This window comes from Magallana gigas, chromosome 6, assembly GCF_963853765.1.
Source record: "Magallana gigas chromosome 6, xbMagGiga1.1, whole genome shotgun sequence".
Lineage (NCBI taxonomy): Eukaryota > Metazoa > Mollusca > Bivalvia > Ostreida > Ostreidae > Magallana > Magallana gigas.
Window position 1 is genome coordinate 53290509 of NC_088858.1, and position 23960 is coordinate 53314468.

Below are 23960 nucleotides of genomic sequence, written 5' to 3' on the forward strand. Positions count from 1 at the left end.
AAATAAACGAAAGAATCCTAACTCAGTGTGTCTGTTATATATGAAAGGCCAAAAAAAGTAATCTTAAAAGTAAACGAATATCCCCAGTACGTTGCATTATTGAATTTCAGACTTTCAACGGATTACACCAAAGTAATAAAACAGTGAACTTTCAAGAAGTATTAATCGTATGGAGTGTATTGTAATCCCATTGGTGCACATATGCCAGCTGTTGTGATCAAAACTAGTTGTTAATGTGTTGGTGGCAGTGTTAGTGTTAAAAGTTTGAGCTTCCCTAGAACAACTTAACATATTTCAACCAAATTTTTCCACGCCCAGTTTTTAATTTGGCTGACCAGTCCAAATGTACCTGTTTTTAATTTGAATTGTTAAGAGGTTAGAAACACCTTTACCAAAGTTTACCTGTGTCTGACTGAAAATAAACATGTTTGTATTGCGCGTAGTTTTAAATTTTTTGTTAAAACTGTAAAAAAAAGAGAGTAGGAAATCAAAGTCTCCATCAATTCATATAACGTTGTTTTGGCCAGAGATCAATTTATGTTTGTAAATCATTTTAGAAAGGACTGTATTAGTTGGTGTAGCTTATACGGTTGTAAGAATTTGTAATCGATTGCATTAAAAAACTTACGTTATCCACATCAGTATATTATGTCATTTTATTCCTCACTTGTTGCAGCTTTCTGACAAACCAACTTATATTGTATGTATCTTTCTGTGTATTATTGTTCATTAATTGTACATACCTATCGGTGTATTATTGTATATATCTATCTGTGTATTATCGTTTATTTATTGTATGTATCTATCTGTGTATTATTGTACATTTATTGTATGTACCTATCTGTGTATTATTGTATATCTATTGTATGTATCTATCTGTGTATTATTTTACATTTATAGTATTTATCTATCAGTGTATCATTTTACATTTATTGTATTTATCTATCTGTGTATTATTGTACATTTGTTGTATTTACCTATCTGTGTATTTTTGTACATTTATTGTATTTATCTATCTCTGTATTATTGTACATTTATTGTATGTATCTATTTGTGTATTATTGTACATTTATTGTATTTATCTATCTCTGTATTATTGTACATTTATTGTATGTATCTATTTGTGTATTATTGTACATTTATTGTATTTATCTATCTCTGTATTATTGTACATTTATTGTATGTATCTATTTGTGTATTATTGTACATTTATTGTATTTATCTATCTCTGTATTATTGTACATTTATTGTATGTATCTATTTGTGTATTATTGTACATTTATTGTATTTATCTATCTCTGTATTATTGTACATTTATTGTATGTATCTATTTGTGTATTATTGTACATTTTTGTATGTATCTATCTCTGTATTATTGTACATTTATTGTACGTATCTATCTGTGTATTATTGTACATCTTTTAAACGAAGGTAGTAATGAAGTATTATTATGACGTTTTATCTTTCAGCATGTTACGTACAAGCAGTAACCAGTAATTTTCAGTCAGTAAGAGTAACTCATAAGTTGTACGATATAGATGTATATGTTTTATACAGTTAAACATGTTCAATTCAATTCATTTCAATTCTTTCAGTATATAGTCATACAACGTTAACATTTTCAAATTCATATTAATCTATTCTAAATAGTTCATGTTCATACCACACCATTCATAAAATATGTATTTTTATGAACTAGTGTTTCCTTGGTGATTATAAATGTAAATATCTCTAGAAGTCCACATTAAACTATCAGAATATATTGCAAAGCGTAAATAGGTACCTTTGGCTTCATAAAAAATTAAAAAACGGCATGATTTTGATTTGGTTAAACGAATTATTTTGTTTTTCATATTATATAGTTATTTCTATTTGCAAAGTTTCCTTATTTGTTTTCTAATCCACAATGTATTTTGTACTATGTTATATATTACAAGCATTGCGGGAACTTAAGCCGTTTATTCAAATGTTAGTTTATTTGTAAACATTGAACAAAAGTGTAATTCAATCTAATCGAATAGAGAGAAAAAAGTAGAAAGAAAATATTTTACATTATAATACCAATGCCTGCAAAGTTACGATGAACACATATTTTTATTTGGACGTCCTGATGTCTTGCGATTGATTCTCTTTTATCAAATTCTCTCCTAAACAGTTGAAACCACACGAGTGCAATAGTTGCTGGAATAAAAGTTATAATAAAATTCAAATAGCACGTCAGAGTAAAACTTTGTGGGAATTATTTGTTACAGATTAGAGTCAGGATGTATTCGCTATTCAGTCGCACATAAAAGGAACATTTACTTGTAGTTTTTAAAGTTTAACTAGCACATTGGATCGCGAATCCCGTTTAAACATCAAAACAAGATAGTTCAGATGATGAATTAGTACCTCGGTGATGTCATCGCTGTGTTGAATGCGTCATAAACCGATTGAGCTAAACCGAAAACCTACATGAAGAAGGCGGAAACCACCAAGTCTGTCATTCTCCGGGTAAGCTACGAGATTATCGGACATCGTGCGGGGATCCATTAACATTAGAAGACAAAAGGTGTCAATTTCCAGTGAGTGTGTTTACTACTTTTTAAAATGTCAGATATCTGCGGATAAATTCCGAGAGGCCGCCAATTTCAATGAAGTTCTTACATCAAAACGATCAGTCAATTTAAAAAAAAAGGCAGTGGTACCAGTAGACGTACTTATATGTTCATATACGTCACTGTACCCGCTATATATTACGTAAACTCGGTATCATTTGAGTTCAGTTTATTTAACAAAAAGAAATGACATCTGAAATTGCCGATGCTTATACATTATATAATAAATTAATAGATTAATGTTATTTGTTGGCTCATCTCTCCGGATGAAGATGCCCCTAAAACTATTTTCATGTGACGTCATAACAGCAATATGCCATCACAGTAACGGAAGAGAGTATAAGTTCTGTAAATTTATAACATCATCTCAGGCGACAAATTGAAAGAATCCATTTAACTGGAAGGAGGAAATCACATATTTCACGATGGTTTACTACAATAAGATAGTATACTGATGAATTTAGGCGTAGAATTTCAAACAAAGCTAATTTATTTTAAGGCCAGTTGGCCAAAAGTTTGTCTAGTACACCATTAAAACGTGACCTTTCCACTGAGCGTTGCTCTGGAGAATTTGTATGTCGAGATCAAACGAAATTTTCAAATCAGTAAACGGGGATAACACTCAGGAAAAAACCTAAATGTATGTTTTATTTGATGTTGAATCTACTGGTTCTCACAATTTACTGATTAGGTTCGTCATTTACAACCTTCGGTTTGTGTAGAAGACAAGCCCTATATCCACACAAACGTTGGCGGAAATTCTGATAGCAATCACTAATTACCGAACGGGGAAGATGTGCATTCTGGCAGAGGAGAATGAGACAAGTCGGTGCAAAATTAAAAAAAAAATAATCCGGTATACCCAATCATTGGGATAAAACCATTTACGTCGCATGTTGCTTGATAGTATGAAACTGCAATGTGGGTTTCTGGTGTAGTGACCTGAATATTGCCTCGTGGTAATCAAGACTATCGCAGCGAGAGAAGCATTTCCCATTGAACTAATTAGTATCGGTAATCTACGTACGTTCTACCTTCAAAATAAGCAAAGTATAAACTCAAACTGAAAATTTTTAATAAAAGTATGCCCAGTTATACCTCAAATTGTTTTCGATGACAAATTGAATTATATGTATCAGCTACCGTGATAATATCTGTATTTGATATATAAAATATGTCCATGGAATAAGATTTTTATAAGAGTATTATTCGATGGACCAAAACTAGTTTGTTGATAAATATTCCGTCGATACATATTCCACTGAATATTGAACGTTAGCATCATTGCGCGGTCGTCACCGTGTCTGTACGACAGTAGTCTCATTGTGGTTTTAATACTCTCATCATGACGTCTGTACCAGGTTCGTGAATCTGTTCTAGAATCCAATCAAATTTTGAATTATTCATAATATAAATACATGCGCTCTAAAAAAAACAAATCATGTTATAGACAAACACTTCAAAAGTTCTGACTTTTTTGGTTATAAAGCACGACATTTGACTATGCCTGAAACTGTCTCATCACGTGACCTCGCCACTATGGGATACTCAAATGGCCAGGGCAAGAAAAAAGCTTCTTTACCCATTGTTAACTCAGCGATAATTTAATAACTGTTTATTAATTAAAAAAAACATTAACAGCAAATATCTTATGCAATGAGAGCGAAATCCGAAACGTTGACAAAAATGTGCATGTCACGTACGATATCCTATATGTATCTATCAAGAGGACACATCAATTGTTTACATTAATTTGCGTAAACTGTCACTATACCCTCCAACACGATACTCAAATGTCGTCATATTACAATGATGAATACAGGAATCACCTCTACAAACCATTCCTCTCTTGTTTGTTTAAAACACGTTTTCGGATATCATTCTTGGCCAGTGGCGTCACCCATAAAAAGGCGCAGCTTATGGACCATCGACCAAGCGGCAATGACCGCCAATACTAGTGCTGGAGCACTGGCATAATTGTCAGCACCCTGTTTTCACAATCAAAAATAAAATACATATCTCTCTTTTACAATAAATATTTTGAGTCGTCAACGAAAGAGTTACGTTTTCTTTGTTAACAGAAACATATGCTTCTAATATAGAGTTATTATTCGCCGTTAAAACATTCCCTAATATATATATATATATATATATATATATATATATATATATATATATATATATATATATATATATATATATATATATATATGGTAAGTAAAAAGTTGTAAACAAATATTGATGACGCGGAATATAAGACACAATGTAGTCATTAATTTTACATATATAAACTCAAAAGGATGGTTGTAGCCATGTTGAAAATACAACCAGGATGCAATGATTAACACCTGAAATGCATTCTGTACAAACGTGGGAACTACACATTGAATATAATTGCTGTTTTCACAATGTTACAAAATGCACGACAATAGTTGCTCACATGACAGCGTCCGATGACCAGTGATGACAACTGACCTTTGGCCTATCATTTGAAAAGAAATTTATGAACACACTTGTTTCATAAAGAAAAAAATATTGCATTTTAATACTGATTTCGTAAAGTATGTAATCCGTTTTATTTATTTTCCAGTGTTTATTGAGTTTTTTTTTTATGTTTTTCATCCTATATTTATTGATACAACTATTATTCGGATTAACTTTCTGCTTTTTTTGCAATAGTTTAATCCGTTACAAGAACCAATTTACAAAATTCAACCAGTGTGTTCCCTTGTTAACAAAGAAATGTAAAGGTAAGTTGTAACCTGGTATAGTTGTAGTTGTCTCAGAAATTGCATGTATCAAAAGTTTACATCAATTTACTTAATGGCGAATAGTAAAATAATTCTCGAAAAAACTCTAAAACTCGTAATCTTGAATGACTTTGGTATTAGAATCATTCTTTTTTAATCATTTTATTATTTGCAACCTTAATAATACAGATGAAATAATTTGTTAATTTGTTTAAACTTTACATAAATGCACGAATAAGTGTAATCTACATTACAGTAGTGGCATCAGTTGTTACAGCTAGCGCTTGGTATAACAGTACATGACGGTATTGGATGACTTTATTGTTTACATTTATAATGATTATCTATGATACAAAACCTAAAAAATTCACTGTGGTGTATTAGAGGCATGGTCGCGATTAAACTGAAATTTATTAACGCGTTCATTTCCATTTTTTGTTGTTTACCAAGCTTTTGATGGTACGTCATGTTAAATATATAACTAAGATTTGAATGCTACACAGCGTCATTAATTGAAGATCTCAATGTCTATTTGCAACTTAAAATGTTTCCTGATATAAGAATTTGTCACATTTGAATTAAGCATACAAAATGAAGATCAAAATATGGTCCATTGTTTTACTTTTTATTTAACTTATTGATAATTGACAATCACATTTTGATGGAATGTTGAAAGATAATTTTGTTAAACATTTAACAATTAAACTAGAAAACATTCTTGAACAATTGACATAGAAAACATGACCAAGTCCTTTTATCAACGATTATCTTTTTACAATGCTTTCCTCTGAATGTTTCCTCAAAACCAAAGTAGTTTTTTTAGATACCTGTTAGATAATTTCCTGATTGCCGCTGATACAAGAGAAAAATTCGTGAGTGTCTTTTTGATTTTGTACACTATTAAAAATTTTTTGAACCGTAGAGACTAACATATTGTAGCATGTACTCATGGAACTCTATAGAGCACGCAAACGTTCTGCCACAGAAACTCGTTAATCTCACCTTTTGTTTTCACAGTTTTCTTTTCAATAATTGAAAGCCAGAAAATCGATTGACGTTATTCATTAAACATTCATGTAAAATGCGTCTTCAAAATGTATATTGTACTTTAATCAGCTCTGAGTATGATTCTAAAATTTCTCGATTCTGTAAGTGCATTTCGGTTATACGGCAGTTTAGGAGGATATCAAATATATATGCCGTAACAATCTCATGCATATACATTTTTGAATGATAATCAAACATACCTTTTTAACATGCCTTAATGTACTGTTAATCATGCGTTTATAATCTAGCTAAATTTTATGAAAGGTATTTTTGATAACTTCTTTATCTTCAATCAATATATTCTATAATACATAATGTTATATTATTTATAAGATACCATATTACATACGAACTATAAGTTCAATACAATACCTATTTTCTAGATTTTATCATATACTTTATTCCACAGTGTTTCATATTTCTAGGTTCTATAAAATGTTTGAGTCTTATACATGATTTGTTTTTGTTATTTGGGTGATTAAGTAACATGCCCCTAGACTGTGCTACACATTCTCTATACTTTAATCGCATGCCTCCTGATAATGATCAGTTACTTAACTTCATATTCATAAGATATAAAGTCTGGTAACATGTACATGCCTCTGTCGTAAACTGAATAAAAGAATATACTCATCGCTATTGATGTTCTGAAAATATGGAAACAATTATTTAAACGTGCTTGGTCAGATTTATTTTTTTGCTATTACAATATCGAATAAATTTTCATATAAACCAATTACCTTAAAAAGTTAAAGACTTTAACAGACACGGTCTTGTTATATACTTTTAGAATAGCACGCCTTTTAACTCAACTATCGAATCACAATATTTTACATTTGTTTGTATTGTTTGTTATATGGTAACTATTGCATACATTGGGTTGTTGCTAAATATAAATTTTACAATAACTAGTAAATTATTTATACATACCCAACGGGTACAATTCAAAATGTACAATGTGACATTTACCTACTATTTGAAACCAAAATAAATTCACAAAAATACAATGAATTAACTGAAAATAAAACAGCTTTATTCAAATACACATATAATATTTTGTTGAAATGACTGAATAAAAATAACAAATTTGATTAAAATTGTTCCGAGAACGATTTTGCCGACAAAATCACTCAAGTTTGAAAATCAGATATTGACACTGCGTATTATCATGGAGCAATTTGAGAACCGGAATGAAGACAAGTCCACACCCCTTGTACCACAGCTACAGATTGAGATCCGCCCCAGGTCTCTCGCTAACCTCCGGCACCCCACCTGACGTAAGTGGAGCGACCAGTGTGGTAGATTTCGTCACTTCCGACCATGCCTTTCAGATAAGCAATCAAATCATTAATGCTGTATCTGTCCCCTGAAATAACAAATGAAATAAACTGTTATTCTCTTTGAATCTTTCTGATGCGGGGACAAAAAACAATATAGACGACTGATTTGGTCAATTGAACAGATATCGAGACGATGGGATGGCAACCTATTAAGCCTGGAGATATTTTTAATCAAAGCCGATAAAAGGTTAAAAAAGAGAAATAAAACTGAAAACTAGTTCATTTCTACGATAAAGGTGTAGCATCAAAATATCTATTAGCAACGGCTGCTTCTAGTTATTTGAAATTTCTAGATTAAACGGCATTTTTAAAGTTTGCTTTGATTAGACTTAGTGTTTCTTATTCTCCTTTTCCGTTTAAATGTTATCCAATGATAAACATCGATTCTATTATCTCTATTAAACTCGAATCTAAAAAAAAAGCCCATAGACAGAGTACATTTCAAAGTGCTCTTGCTTAAGAAAGATGTGGTAAAATAAAAAAAAGTTCACAGCTTTTCTTGTAAATCTATCATTAAATATTGATGATATGAACAAAAGACAATCGCACATTTTGAAGCCACCCTCTCCCGACAAAAGGAGGATGAAAAAAAATCAGCAATGCTATGTAACAATATTAACAATTGTTTCATCTTAAGAGGGTTCGATGGTAGTGACCATTTTTAAACTGTCTTGATCTCCTTAAAAAGAAGAGCACCTTTAAAAATGTAGGAAAATACCAAAATAAAAATGGTAAAATATAAAAATATTTTCTTTACAAGATAAAAGTTTATAGCTAAACAAACAAATATCGTAAAAAATTTTGGGCAGATCAAATGCTTAATACAATGACCATAAAGTCTCCTTAGAGCTCCTTTATAAAAGAAGACTTTCACTGAAAAAGGATCTCCGTTCCGATCAATTTACTATTAACTTTATTACAGGGATATACGTAATAGCTATAGAATTTATTTGAGTATAAACATTGTTAGGCGGTTTAAGATTGATATTTCAGGTAATAAAATGTTACTCAGATCTGATAATCAAGGGCATAAGGAAACATTTCTCTGTGAAGAGTATACTCAGCCATTGAACATATCTCGCCGCAGCTTGGTTTGTGTTTTTTCTCGAGATTTTATGGACACCGAGATCTCATGTTCAGACGCCGCAAATTAAAAATCTTAGCGAAGAAGAGACACTTTATCCGGCGGATCGGCGTCAATTTTCCCCCAACGTCAATAAAAATGTGCAAGGTGTGTCCATAAGTCAATGCCCATACTTGACATTTGTGATAAAAACAAAAAACAAAAAAACGGGCTTCTTTACGTAAAAAGTTTCATTTGATAAAAATATTAAAACGATTTAAATATTTACACTTGTGATGATCAGATGTGACGTATTTGGTATCATTATTGAGTGGTAATTATTTCTATCACTACATCACTTCCCTTCTTACAAAAAGGAACATAAAAAACCCCAACAACATTAAAAATAATTCCAATGTTAACATAAACTCGTAGATGCTGTCTTAAAAACTTTAATGAATGAAAATACAAATTGCGAAACAGGAAAAAATAATCTGAACATAATCATTAAGGTTGAATTGGTTCTTAGTTTAAATAATTCTGAATGTTCGATGTTTGTAAGTATATCAAACAAAACAATATCGTGTGAACCAGACTAATAATTTTTCACCTGATTTTGCTTAAATTTTACTTGTTTTGGAAATTATTACTTTTAATCAAAGATATCACTTACCACGTTTTACTGTTGCAATATGCCGATTTGGAGGAAGGTTCTGGGAATGTTTGTGATATAATTCTGTAACAACATAGTTTTTGTCATCATCAAGGTAAGAGGATAATAATACACATATACATTAATATATTTACAATCGAAAACCAAATACATGTGCATGGTAACACTACTTTCCTAACAAGCACAGGTAATACCAAATATACTCTGCCTTTTATAGCAAAAAAATTATCGTCAATGAATACATCAGGTGGTTTAGAATAATTCTTTGACGCCCAGTGTTATTTTGACTAACCTCGTAATATGTCGGGTAATCCACGGAATGGTGGCCGTTCATTTCTTCTATCCATGTACTCATAGTCCCACATCCTGGCAAGAAATCCGGGTAATGTTAATATAAAAACGAGGCACTTAACGGTTGCAAAATTCCACATCCTCGCTTTATACCTCTTGTTTTAAATTGGAAAAAAATCGCCTCTCTTCAGAATAAAAATTATCATTGCCTTGGACCAAGGAACATCATTTCGTTCGCAATTCTCTAGTAAGACTTCAGTTCAGCCGAGTTGTGAATCGTTTTATATATCAAATACTACGCGCCTACCCTACGTTGAAGGCGAACTGCGCAGGCCAGAAAACGTGATTGGATTAAAAACTCACCCTGACGTAGTTGTACAGCTTAAACCGACAGGTGTTGTTAGAAAACGGTATAACAAACTATTTAGAACTGCAATCAAATACAGAAACATGTTTGAACTATAGAATCTAATGAACATCGACGTATTTCTTTTTAAAACATTGCAAACAGTCTGGCACCCAATCTTAATGTACGTACGTTAGCTTAAACCAATGAACTGCACTAGTTTAATAAATATATGTCTTAAAATACTTATACATTGTAACATTTGGTACATAGCAACAAAGCTACCAAAATAATTATTCATGTCTTCTTATAGGTGTCATTATTTTTAGAACCATCTTAACAAGGCTTTTGACTTTGAGTAGGATGTAACTTGCGTCAAAACAAAATGACACTTGTTTCAAGCAAAATATACACCGATTGCGTACACTTAACTCAAACGCCAGACAAATTTTGTTGATATCAAAGAGCCATGGCTGAATAGCCAGCAATGAAATAAACAGGCATACGTCACATTGCTGTTTGACACAACTATCCAAAGTCCAAGCTCCTGAAAAATGGTTCTATATACGAATCATGGAATATGATGGTACCATCGCAATTGATCCAATGTATAAAGAACAATGTTTTATTACAATGTACTATATTCGAATAATGATGACGACGACAACGATGGCAACGATGATGATGATGATGATGGAATATGACATAACTTGATGTTGTTACGACATAAGAAAATAAATGAATATCAATAGCAAATTAAAGACAACCACTTTTTATAAGTGTATTCTATTGTAGGACATTATACACATATATTTCGTTCTACCACTATGCGTCAATTTGATATTGGCAGAAATTTGCAGAAAAAACTATATAATATGATATTATGTATTTTATTATACTCTGATGACAAATTCTATAATATAATACGATAATGCCGAGAAATACAGGGAAATACCACAATATGTAGCATCAGAAAAGTCTTAGAGGGTTCGATTATCATGACAATTTTTAGACTGTGTTGCTATCCTTAAGAAGCTGTACATTAAATCATAGGAAAATACCAAAATTTAAATGGTTAAGTAGTTTATAGCTTACGAAAAATATCTTAAAATTTTAAGCAGATTTGTTAGTTAATTCGTTGATCTTCCAGTCCTCTTATATAATTCTCAGAGGAGACACATGGAGTGTCATCATCCATTGAAAAGACTGTGATTCTAACTTTTTCGGGTCTGGTCTTACAAATTAATGGTAATAATCACGCGGTACCTTCTGGGGATAGGACTTACGCATTGATGTCCTCAATCAAAACTCGATCTCATCACCATGAGGCACGTAACCAGCATGAAGGCACGTATTTAACACCCCGGCTACCTACTCAAAACCCCACACAAATCATTTTACATTATACATACATGACATTTGCTACAATGTCTTTACAGTAGAATGTAATTAAGATGCCGGTTAATTAATTACTCATAAAATAGCTAATATTCAATTTACACAGGGAAGAGTTATTAGCACTTACGAAACGTAACATATACATATATGTACATAACTGGAGCAAATGTGCATCGAACGTTTTTAACATTATAATTACTATGCTTTGCATACATTTTTCATAAAGGTTTTCACTTTTAATGTATATGTAGGGTTACATAGTACTACCAAAGAGCCCTGCTTTAATTCTGTAGCTGTACATGAAAATACAGAAAGTAAGGATAACAAAGTGTTAAGTTTTAATTTTTTTTTTTAGCAATTTCACTTCATGAGGGGGACAGTGGGTCAGAAACCCTTGGTTGGCAATGATGCTGAATAGTGTATGAAATTGGTTAGTGACGAGATCAAACCTTTTGGAAATCTGATCATGTATCAACAAAAATTATTATCATAAACGGTAAAAATTTAACAATGTATCGAATAAAAAATGACACTCGATTGCTTATTGATTTTGCTTTGAACAATTAAACGAATGAATTAACGCTGGTGGGGGGGGGGGGGGTTCTTCTTTATGTGTCAACGGAATTTTTCTATTTTTTTAATTACGAATTTTAATGCTGAGGTGTTTAACATCGAGATCTTGAAATAAAAAAAAAATCTTTAGTCTTAATAATATTTGAATGCATTTAATTGTTTCTATTTTCAATGCATTTTGGGTAGAACCGACGTTTTTGTAAATTTATTATGTCTAGTCGAGCTTTGAAAGATAAGGACACTAAATTCATTAATCAACTTACATTTTGAATCTACGAAAAAACTTCATAATGATTTAAGTTGACATAAAAGCCGGAATGATATCGATGACAAAACCAGGAGCATAATCAATGAAACCACAATAGTCATATTAATGCCTACAACGCATTTCTGCGTAGGAAATTTGAGAGAAATATATAGAAATATATAGAAATATATATTGACGTCGCATATTGGCAGAATTAGTTTTTATTTGTCACATCCACTCAATCGTAGAGAGTGTTCAAGTACAAAGAGTGGTGTAAAACAATACGACCAATGCTGTGAATGATTCCTTTTTTATGTGAACAAAGCTTATTCCGTGTGTTATATCAAAGCTTCTTATAAATTTGTCCATCTTGAACTTTTACATGACGATATTTTAGCATGGATTTTACTCCAAAATTTGCTTCATAAAAGTATGTTCTCTCCAACATAATTGTGAGCTTTTGACTTGTCAACTGATAGTAAATTTTTGTCTGGCCCTCGGAAATATCTAGTATGTTAAACATTGTAAATGTTATAATTGGAAAAGTCAAATTTGTGATCATGCTCCTTTAACATGTAATAAAATATCCTTTTTTCATATCCGTTTTAAATGAATTGCTGTTTTAAATTTGAATAACAAGCAATGGCTCGTTATAACGATTATTTGCTGCTCATCTATCGATCGAACATGTTCGCTAAATCCACCAGTTACTATTGAAGTACTCTGTCAAAAATTAATATTTTAATGCAAATATTCAAATCAATCTCCGTAAGTTTGATATTTTTCCTGCAATCTGATTAATGTCTGCGAAAAGAAGGAAAATACATGTATCAGTAACAATGGGGTCAGTGAACAACAGGTTAATATCGGCATTATAACAGAACATTGGCGAGCTTCAAAAGATGTTGTGGCAAAAATACTTTATGGTAAACGAAGAACAATGGACATTGTTTATTAAACATATGAATACCTTCATTGCAATAACTTTTTAAAACAAGAACCAAAACCTTAAATTTTGTTTAGATAAAATTTTATGCAACCTGATTGGAATGCAGCATTAACAAACGTTTGAAAATAATAAAGAATTCATCCAAATTTATTCATAACGGATGTACATGTACTTGTTTTAATCGTATTTTGCCCCTACTTATCACCCTTTATTAGGAAACTCAACTGCAGTAGAATTGTGGGTCAAAAAACCTTCTCATGTCTGTTAAATTAATTTAAAGATTGTCTATTTTTGAAGATCTTCGCATCATTAAAACAAACTCACAAGCTCATTTCTGAATAATTACAGCGCTTAATCAGAAATTTAATTTGTGGTTGTAATTTCAGAGAATATATCTTCAAAGAACCTAAATTTGTATATTCTAGACGATCCTACAGACAGTCATGTTAATTAACTTTAAACTCCTAGCTTCATTAAGATCTTGACTATCAACAAATAGCATTTAAACATAACATAAAAGGCACCTCTGTCATATGCAATCTCTATAGCAATTTTATGTAGAGGTCTAGTTGCTTATATTAACATCCTTATTATATTTGGGGAATATCCAGTAGTAAAGAAAAGGATTTCAAAAACATTTCATGTAGAACACAGAATTTATGGAAGTTTGAGGGTGACTGTTATTATTTTCATAACCTATTTATACCCATCCTTAAGATTCTAAAGACCAATTTGTTAAAGAAAATCCTTGTAACGTCAGGCTAGAATTGTAAATGAATGTGATAATTAACACATGACGATTGACAATGGACAAAAACTGAGAGAGAGAGAGAGAGAGAGAAATGTCACATGGGTGACTCAGAATAGATAAAGGACAAAGACTAAGATAATTGACAAAGTTTCGGGACGACCTGTCCCTTCTTTAAAACATTAAGGTTAAACCGTGAAAATAATGAAAGGAAAATATAAAAAAAAACTACATTATATGACCTCGTCAATCACAGTGTCTGTGAAAATAGTAATTTTATGAATTTCATAAGATTGGTCTTGCATTGCTTCAACTTCTATCTTACGAAAAAAAGGTCATCATACTGTGAATTTTTGTGTAATTTGGCATAATTTTGGACCACATTATGTATATCTCCTGTGGCTTATGCTTTAAAAGTCTTAAATATGGCAATTCCGTAATCTTCTTGATATTTTTACTTGAAATCAGCGCTTAATCAGAAATTTAATTTGTGGTTGTAATTAAAGAGGAAAAAATCTTCAAAGACCCCAAATTTATATATTCTAGACGATCCTAAAGACGGCCATGTTGATTAACCCAAAACTTCAAGCTTCATTAAGATCATGTATTGTGTATTTTAACATAATATAAAAGGCACCTCTCTCGTATGCAATGTCTTACAAATTATGTAGAGGCCTAGTTGCTTGTATTTACAACATCCATATCTTATTTAGTGAATATCCAGTGGTATGGAAAAGGATTTCAAAAACATTTAATGCAGAACGCAATATTTATGGAAGTTTGAGGGTAACTCATCCTTTAGATTTTAAAGACCTATTTGTTCAAAATCCTTGTATTTCAGGCTGGAAGTGTTAATGAATGTGATAATAAACACATGACGATCGACAATGGACACAAACTGAGAGTGAGAGAAAGGTCACATGGGTGCCTCAGAAAAGATAAACAACAAAAAATAAGACAATGACAAAGTTTCGGGACGACCTGTCTATTCTTTAGGACTAAGAAATCAATAACATTGAAGAATAACATGCAGGTTTAACCGTTAAAATAATGAAATGAAAATTTTAAAAAATAAATCCCTTCTTCAATCACATCTGTCATCTGTGTGTTCATATGCAAATAGCAATTCCATGAATCTCATAGAATTGGTGTCGCATTGCGTTATCATCTATCTTGGAAAAAAAGGTAATCATATTATGAATGTTTTGAGTATTTGGCATAATTTTGGACCACATTATGTATATCTTTTGTGGCTTTTGCTTTAAAAGTCTTAGATATGGTTATTCCGTAATCTTCTTGAATTTTTTGTTTGAAATCTTTCGCTCATACCTTTCTTTGAACAAAGATAGGAATTCTGCATTTTAGCCTTCTTCTGTGACATATGGCACTTTGGTTCATAATTTTTCAGTATAAGAGGTGGCTTGACATGACTAAGAATACTATCTATACAATTCGAATCTAACTAAGGGACTATTGTTTAAACAAAAATTTAGATTTCCATTAGAATTTATATACGTACATTTAGAATACTCTCATTTTTGTTTGGAGCACGGTGCTTTTGCATTATAATTTTCTCAAATTCTTTACACACACTAAATTGCCCCTACCTAACTAGAATTTGGCTTGACAACTTTTATTAAATCAGTAGAATTTTGTCAATATCGATCGTATGGTTGTGATATTAATGTATTTAGCTGAATGTTATAAGAAAAAGACACAAGGCCATGCGAAAGCGAGGATTCTTTGCTCTGATTGGCTAATTTATGAAACACATGCAACTTACATTATTAATATTTTCTTGTAAAGAAAAATATATCCACTATCTAATAATAAACTGTGTTTACAAAAAAAAAAACCCAAAAAACCCCGCCATGTGCATGTGATGCCAATGATTTTCATTTAATAGGCTTATAAACAAACCTGATGGCATTAAAGCTGACATGATTTTATAAGTACGCATTATTTCCCTTTTATATCCGACTACCGCCTTACTAGTAGTCGATTTCTATTGTTCATCGCTACACATCCATTCAAAAGGCCGAGAACACCACTGATGTCTCACCGCATTCAGGTATTTCATTCACCCAATCACACCCCTGCGAATGTGTTCGGAATGTTTTCTTTATCGTTGCTAAGTATGTAATAAATTCAGAGAAGCTCGAATGAAAGTTCACGAGACTTCACCGAGGTTTGTTCAGTTCCTGTGAAATTTCGAGCGGAAGTATAAGTGTTCGGATAATATTCTCAAAATACGTAAGTACTGGTCGTTTTTCATATCGTATCCTACTTTGGTTTTTGTTAAAACATGAAACTCTCTTAATATGTTTGTCTTATTTCACCATTTAGCGGTTTTTATATTAAACGATAATGTTCAGAACAGAGTTATCGTTCGTGTTCAGCCACGTGTTGAGTGGTTGAAAATATAAACATTGCGTGGCTTAATAAAATCATATCCATGTTTGATGCTTGTGGTGTGCAATACTATGTTTAAAAAAAAAATAATGGATGTCTGTTTTGCATAAAAACTTAGTATATCGAGTCATTTTCAAGGTACATTCTGCATAAAATAGTATTGTCTGTTTCACTATTGATGCTATAACTAGGTCAGGCGCGGATCGAAAACTAATCCTCAGGGGGATCTCTACTTAGCATGTTAATTGTTGCAACAGCAGACAAAAACTATTTGTTGTATTTTAACGTTTATTTCTAGAATACGTTTTATCCACCAATTAATGAAGATAAAGTTTCAAATCAATAAACCTCTAAATTTAATAATTGACTACTGTAGTACCTAGATTCTATGAACTAGACTATAAACACGAGGCACAATTTTTACTGCGAAAATGAAAGGGTCAAATAAAACCACGTGGTCTAAAATTTAAATGACAATAACATTCGCAGGGGTGAATCACGTTACACTGGACGGAGAGCTTTGAATAAACGCCAACTGAACCAGAAATAGTAAGATACTTATGAAGAATAGGCAGAACGAAGCGAAGCGTAGTCCATTCTCCATGACGAAGATTACTCTTCATTTAATCTTACTGTCTTAAAACAGAACCCAGGCCAATTAAATCTAAGATTAGAGAAATACACCGCCCCTATTGTGCCCAAAGGGAAAATTTCCGAAACCCCCTTTTTCGAAGTTTTCAATAATCAAAAACTCCTCAATATTTGAAAAAAATAAATTTCTTTACCACGAAGATTGCATTCTTTGCGAGAATTTGGGACATTTGATGGGCTGAATATCTGGGTTATGTTCTTAAAACAATAAGACAACCACTGCACTTGTAAGGAATGTCCAATAAGAAGAAACAGAACAGACTAAAATCCAGGCACAAATATTTCAAAAAATTCCCTATCATTGAAGAACGTGTTCCTGTCTCATACAGTTAAACTATTGCACATGCGCAGACCACACACTGTAGCGGATCAAGCAGTAACAGCAAGGACTTTAGAAAAAGGAGTGTTTTTTTTTAGAAACTGATAAAAGCGATGTTACGTTTTTTATACATTCTTGCATATACTAACACTTATCAACTGTGTGGATGTAGTTTGGCCGTGGTCTACAAAAAAGGCGCAGACGTTGTGCACTTCGTATGAACGACACACGTGTTCGATGTGTATGCGAAGTAAGACAGCACAGAACTGTCTGTGCAAGTTTTTACGGATACATTTGAATTTCTAAGAATAAACCATATTTAATATTTTATTGATTGTAGTTTCAATTATTCATGGTTACAAGCATATTACTAATTAAGGTAGATCTATCATCTAGAAGTCCTGGCAACCTGAATGCGTCGTTTGGATAGCAACCGACCCTAACTTTTTCGACCGGTATACTCCAGTAACAGCCGAGGAGTGATCGAATATGACGACTCAATACTTTTATTAATTCATGTCCGATTTTAGATGGTACTCATTCTAGTTATGTGAACATGATATACGCATGTATATTTTGTAACTGAGGCACAGTTATAATATTTTAAACAAATCATTGCAAAAAAGTTGATATTGCTTTAAAAGCTACGTTTAAACTCCATGTTTTTTTAAAAGAATTTCTTTAGAAATTAGACAAAAATATTCTCTTCGACTCAAATGGTTTATGGTTTAAGTAAATTGAAATGATGCAAAAACGCATGTCTTAATTTACAAAAATATTTTACCTATCCCCTTTCCAAATATCAGAGGCAAGATAATTTGTTTTGTATATCTACCTATCTCTCTGTGACACCCGTTCTACTATTTAATTGTTTTGCTGTACACGTAACAGGATAACTCTTCAAGTTTAGCAAGCATGTTCAATATTTTTTTTTTATTTTCCATCATACTTTGTTAAAAAAGTTTTTGTTTGTCTGTTTGGTCAAAATTGGTTTATTTAGAACTATCAGTATTAGTCTTTAGTGATTTTTTAAAATCGCAATTTGGTCTAAATTTGGGCCATTGTTTATAACTTTATTTAACTTATAAAAATTATAATATGACATATGTGCATTTGTTCCCATCTAATGCATGTTAAATGTGTACTACTTTATTACGCTAAATTCCTATACATCCGATCTTTTATTGCTTTCCAGATATTCAACAGTATAAAGACACCTACAGAGTGTCACAGAATATTGTATACTTTTTAACAAAAGGTTCAAATAAATTAAACAAATTTGGTTAAGACATGTAAATTGTGGCTCAAATAAAAAAAAAGTTTAATTATTCCGAACATAAAAGTTTGTGAAAAAGGCATGTCTTTCTTTTCATTATGATGTCACCAAATTGCACTCTTTTTAGGTTTAATTTAAATTCATACAAGATGAATTTGACAAAAGAACAGGAATCTTCCATTTCATAACCGTATCACGAACACAGTTTCCAGTTATAGTTATACAAATTATATAAAAAAAGAATACCGAGGGGAAAACAACTCAACAAACCACAGCGTCAGCGAATATTGAGAAGATTTGATAATCAGGATATGTGAGAAACTCAACGACTTGACGTTGTCATGATATATCAGGACGCCATTTAAATGCACTTTCTCTGAATTGATTGTGCTTTTATGAGCAGTGCTCAATTTGTTAAATACTTCTGAATGTTGGTGAAATTGGTTGAGTTTACATTTATTATTTTGTTTGATTAGCTTTATCAAAACTTGTTCAAAGAAAAATAATGGTATTTTCTTTTTTATTTAAGGATACCCAGTAAATGAATTGTTTAATATATTCATTTTACAAATAAAAGCTTATAATGGGGAACGTTTTTTGTCAACATGTGTTTTCATGTAAATAGAGACACCGAAGTTTTGACCCTTTTTTCCCTGAGGAAATTTTTAAAATGTAGATTGTTTTTATAACAAAAAAAAACGCTTATAATAGTGCAAGTACTTTGTCAGTAAAACTGATATGTAAAGAATTAAATATTTCTACAAAAATTACAAGTGGAATTCTTTATTTTCTTTTAGAAGATTCATAAAGGTTATGCTGTTTTTATTCTGAAGTCAACCTTGAACCATCATGTGCCCCTACTGACCCCAAGGGACATGGTATGACAAACTTGTATTTACAGATAACTTGTATGAAAAGAACTGATTTAAGAATTCTTTTATTACAGTTTGATCTTGGGAAGATTTTGAACAATCATTAAAAAAAGAGCCTTAAATCATTTGCTTTTGGCAATGAACTTTGTGAATTATTCTTCAATATTGACCCAGCCTGTCGATAAGATGACCTGTGCCATTTCTAAGGGTTCCAATGAAAAGATTTGAATAAGAAGAATGTTATTATAAAGCATTGTAAACGATAAATATATATAATATTAAATTTACAAAAATCGTGACCATGCCCCTTAAACACATTTAATTTAGTTTGGATTAATTTCAATCATGTGATTCCGAATGCAAAAAACCGGAATATAACACAAAGTCAAATCATTTTAATTTCTGTTCAGCTGACAATGTTCACATGGTCCCCGCAATGTCACCAACCTACAAACATTACAATATGAGTTTTAAAACAAAAGAATTAGGGCATTTTTCATAACTATTTTTTCGTAACGTATTTTTAATACAAGACAGGAAAAACTTAAACGTGATACTACTTATGCACGAGGGTATTTGAGTGTAATAATTTAGTTTTAATGCACCATTCACAATGTATATTTATAAGGTATAGTGTATGCAGGGATATTATAAGTGTCATATTTTACATTTTTTACGCTATATCCGCATTGATCACTTCAAAAATACACACAAAGTATAACCTAAAACACGATTATTATAGGCCGTAGAGAGCAGTATTGCTTCAATGTGTCATTGCAACTGTGTGATAGCAATATCGTTTTTATAAAACCTGCATAGTCTGATCAGTAGTGTGAAAAAGGAAAGTCTTAAACTTATATCGTGATCATTTTTATTTAAAAATGTATATTGGTTAAAATTTAAATACAGAATTTGTTTGAGTGTATTGCAAACACCTTACAAACCAGCTAGAGCTAGATGAATTTGTGTTCTATGGATTAATAAAAACAGAAGATTAAATAGGACATGATATGCGGCGGTGGACTTCATCTTTCAAATGATAAACGATAGCGCATTGATTCTTTTTTTCTTTCAAAATTGTGGTTTTGCGATGATACCACCCATACATACATGTAGAGAAAACACAATTCGATTTGTATATTACCGTTTATACTTCAGTGCCAGTGCTAGAATATGCATCGATTCAACCACCAATTTCTTTGCAATAACAAGTAATGTTAAGGTATTAAGAACACTTTAATACTAATATGCTACAAAATCTTTAATTTTATAAATTTATAAATCATAAAAATGGGACAGAATAGTTCTTTCTAACATACCAATGCGCCTAAAAATGACATCTTTAATGGTTTTTTTTTAATTTTGACAAAGAAGGTAAACTGTAGTCAACAATGTTTGATAACTCTCTGAATTTTCGAAAAAAAACAACAAACCTTTGAATAACAGAACCAGGGCCACGGTGCCATACACACACACTGCACTAGTCCAGGTCATGCGGAAGGATGCGTCTCCGGCAGACACTTCAATCGGGCCGAATTCCCCGTAGGGTCCCTCGGTGTAGCCATTGCCCCGGTCCTGGAAGGATCTTCCTTCCGAGTTCATGGTCTGCAGGCAGCTCAACACAAAGAGCAAGATAAAAAACTTCACACCTGTCATCTAAATACAAAAAACTAAGATCAGAGAGTAACAAAGGCTTATTTTATCATTATGTTATCATGTTATCATGCTCTTGGCCAATATAAATAATAGAAGGCTTTTTTCAGAGGAAAGCTGTGTTTGAAAATGAAGGATAATTTAACATATAAAGCTAAAAAATTATTTCATTCCTTACTTAATAAGGTTATGGCTAGAACCTATTTAAAATAGACTACATGTAACGAATATATGCAGACCGTCTACAAAGCTATGAGTTTACAAACTTTAAAGCAAGAAAATATTTTTGATTTATTTCTAAAAATTTCTTCAAATCAAAGAAAAAAACCAACCTTTTCTTTTTGTACGGATGGTCTGAAAAATACTTCCAAGCGGATATACAGAATTTTAGCAATGAATAACGACTCATTGATGTGAACGAAGAAATTCTATCAATTGGAAAATAATGATGGGTCCATTATATACCAAATCACCGACAATTTGGTATAATATACCAATTTAATACATTTGGTTGGCAATTGCTACAGAACCTCAAACAATGTAACCTTTAAAATAGAGTACATGACTTTTAGAATTATTTTAAGTTGCACAATCGTCCACGTAGATGATAATCTACATGTGAATTTATATATTATTAGACGTAATACTAGTATTCATTTGAAAATCATCTAACAAGGACACCAAATCTAAGGCATGACAAACTTCAAAACACTCTTTTATTAATTGCATGTAAACAATATCTTAAATACATTTTGGAAATTAACAATAGTATCATATTGACTCAAGTATTAGTACCATATCAATTCACTTGAGAGTATTAAAAAAAAGTCATCAAAATCTTTGCTATTTTCCCACTCCCATTGATCTTTTGCCAATTTTAATGACAATCATTTACAGCAAGTTTACTCTCTGTCATTAATCCATTTGTGGATAATATTAATGTTCGAACAACGCATAACAAAAAAAATGACATTTTTATACGCATATTTCATATTGTATTGTCACATATGAACAATATAAACTTTAGCCCAAAAACTTTACTATTAGCCTTTCGTGCCAAAATGTTCAAGTGTTTCTAAAGCCAAGAAGTCTTTGTCCAATACATTACATAGATAAAGTGCGAAAAAAAGTTTATTTTTGTTGAAACACGTTGACATTGCAACAATGACTGTTTAAATTGTGTATGACATGTCAAACGTTGAAATAGATGATTTTTACCAATTTAAATTGTATAATTTTTATTTGTATTCTGTAATATTTCCATTTGCATTGCATTAATTTCAGTTGTATTGTATGCTTTTTTTATTTGCATTGTTTTATTTCAATTTGTATTCCGTAATTTTTCATTTTCATTGTATTAATTTCATTTGTATTGTATATTACTTATTTGTATTGTATATATTTCATTTGCATTGTATATATTTCATTTGTATTGTATCAATTTCATTTGTATTGTATTAATTTCATTTGTATTGTATATTTTTTTTAATTTGCATTGTATCTTCGTGATCATTTATTTTGGTTTGTTATGAAGGGCTTCATTTATTTAAAACATTCTCTAATACACTCGGTAATACTAAAATTGTTCTTTTTGGCAACATAAATGTCGCGATGAATTTTTTCTCAAATTGCGTGTTTGAAAAGCAAGATTATATATTTTTTTGCATATATATACAATTCATATGAATTTCCATAAACTTACAAAGTATTGGCATTTGGCTGCACATCAAAAGTATCGGGGATTAATATCATAACACTTTTTCCAAATTCACTTGGTTCAAAATTCAATTCACTGTTGATTGTTTTCAGACTTGACAGACATAGTTTTGTTAATAGCCGCTTACAAAATTTAGTCGCCTATCGGGACTTCGCCAACACTAAAAACATGAGAGAGATAGAGAGAGAGATAGAGAGAGAGAGAGACAGACAGACAGACAGACAGACGTTGTTACACGTGTAGTTTTCTGTTTTCGTAGAGTATATAGAAATTAACTTTCACACACAAAGTGTATAAGAATCATATTATACATTTAAAACAAGAGAGAGAGAGAGAGAGAGAGAGAGAGAGAGAGAGAGAGAGAGAGAGAGAAGTGTCTGATGGAGCGGGCATGTAAGCAATATTTCTTTGAGTAAAATGATTACAAACAAACTTTACTGAAAATGGTTACATGAATCATGCACAATACATGTCATCTTCGTGACTTACGTGTGACCTAAAAAGGACCCATCACAATTTACTAAATTTCGTTAAATGATGGCAGTAATATAGCAATTAATCTGCCTGATCTTTAATATAACGAGTTTCAATATGTCAGATTCCCAGAACTAACTACAAGTAAAATTACATATAAATGCTTCTTGATGCTAGTTACATAATAACAGCCACAATTTCTATAATAATAACAAAAACAATAGGTTCCTTTACCTTCTATGACTATTTGATTCGAAGGAATCAGATCCAGTGCAAAGTGTACTTTTGTCAAAATCAAAAATAAAAATCGCATCAGAAAATCAAGCATGACCAATTAGTTATAAAAATGGTTATCAAAGTTGCAGACTAAATTTTTTAAATTACATGTGATAGAGTTTTTGGTGAAAAACAAGTTCGTTTCTAAATAAAACGTTTCGTATGGCTTCTCATTACCAAAACAAACAACTAACGCAACGTCTCGTCATAAAACTAGATTTATAAAGTCTTCCTTTTTTTCAGTTTTTGTTGATGCCGATGTAACCAAACGTTATGAGCTTATATCAT

General features: G+C 31.4%; 1 protein-coding gene and 1 long non-coding RNA gene across 2 annotated transcripts; both read right to left on the reverse strand.

Moving 5' to 3' along the window:
* Positions 1–7405: 7405 nt before the first annotated feature.
* LOC105342596 (uncharacterized) lies at positions 7406–10230 on the reverse strand. The gene is made up of 4 exons (XM_066088992.1): positions 10125–10230; positions 9763–9836; positions 9471–9533; positions 7406–7760 (listed from the first exon to the last, which is right to left on the reverse strand). Exons 1-4 carry the CDS (start codon positions 10211–10213, stop codon positions 7648–7650), a joined length of 339 nt encoding a protein of 112 aa, XP_065945064.1. The 5' UTR covers positions 10214–10230; the 3' UTR covers positions 7406–7647.
* A 9702-nt stretch (positions 10231–19932) lies between these two features.
* LOC109620492 (uncharacterized) lies at positions 19933–21675 on the reverse strand. Its single transcript, XR_004601160.2, has 3 exons — positions 21538–21675; positions 20986–21208; positions 19933–19999 (listed from the first exon to the last, which is right to left on the reverse strand). It is a non-coding gene; the product is annotated as an uncharacterized lncRNA (long non-coding RNA).
* Positions 21676–23960: the final 2285 nt, after the last annotated feature.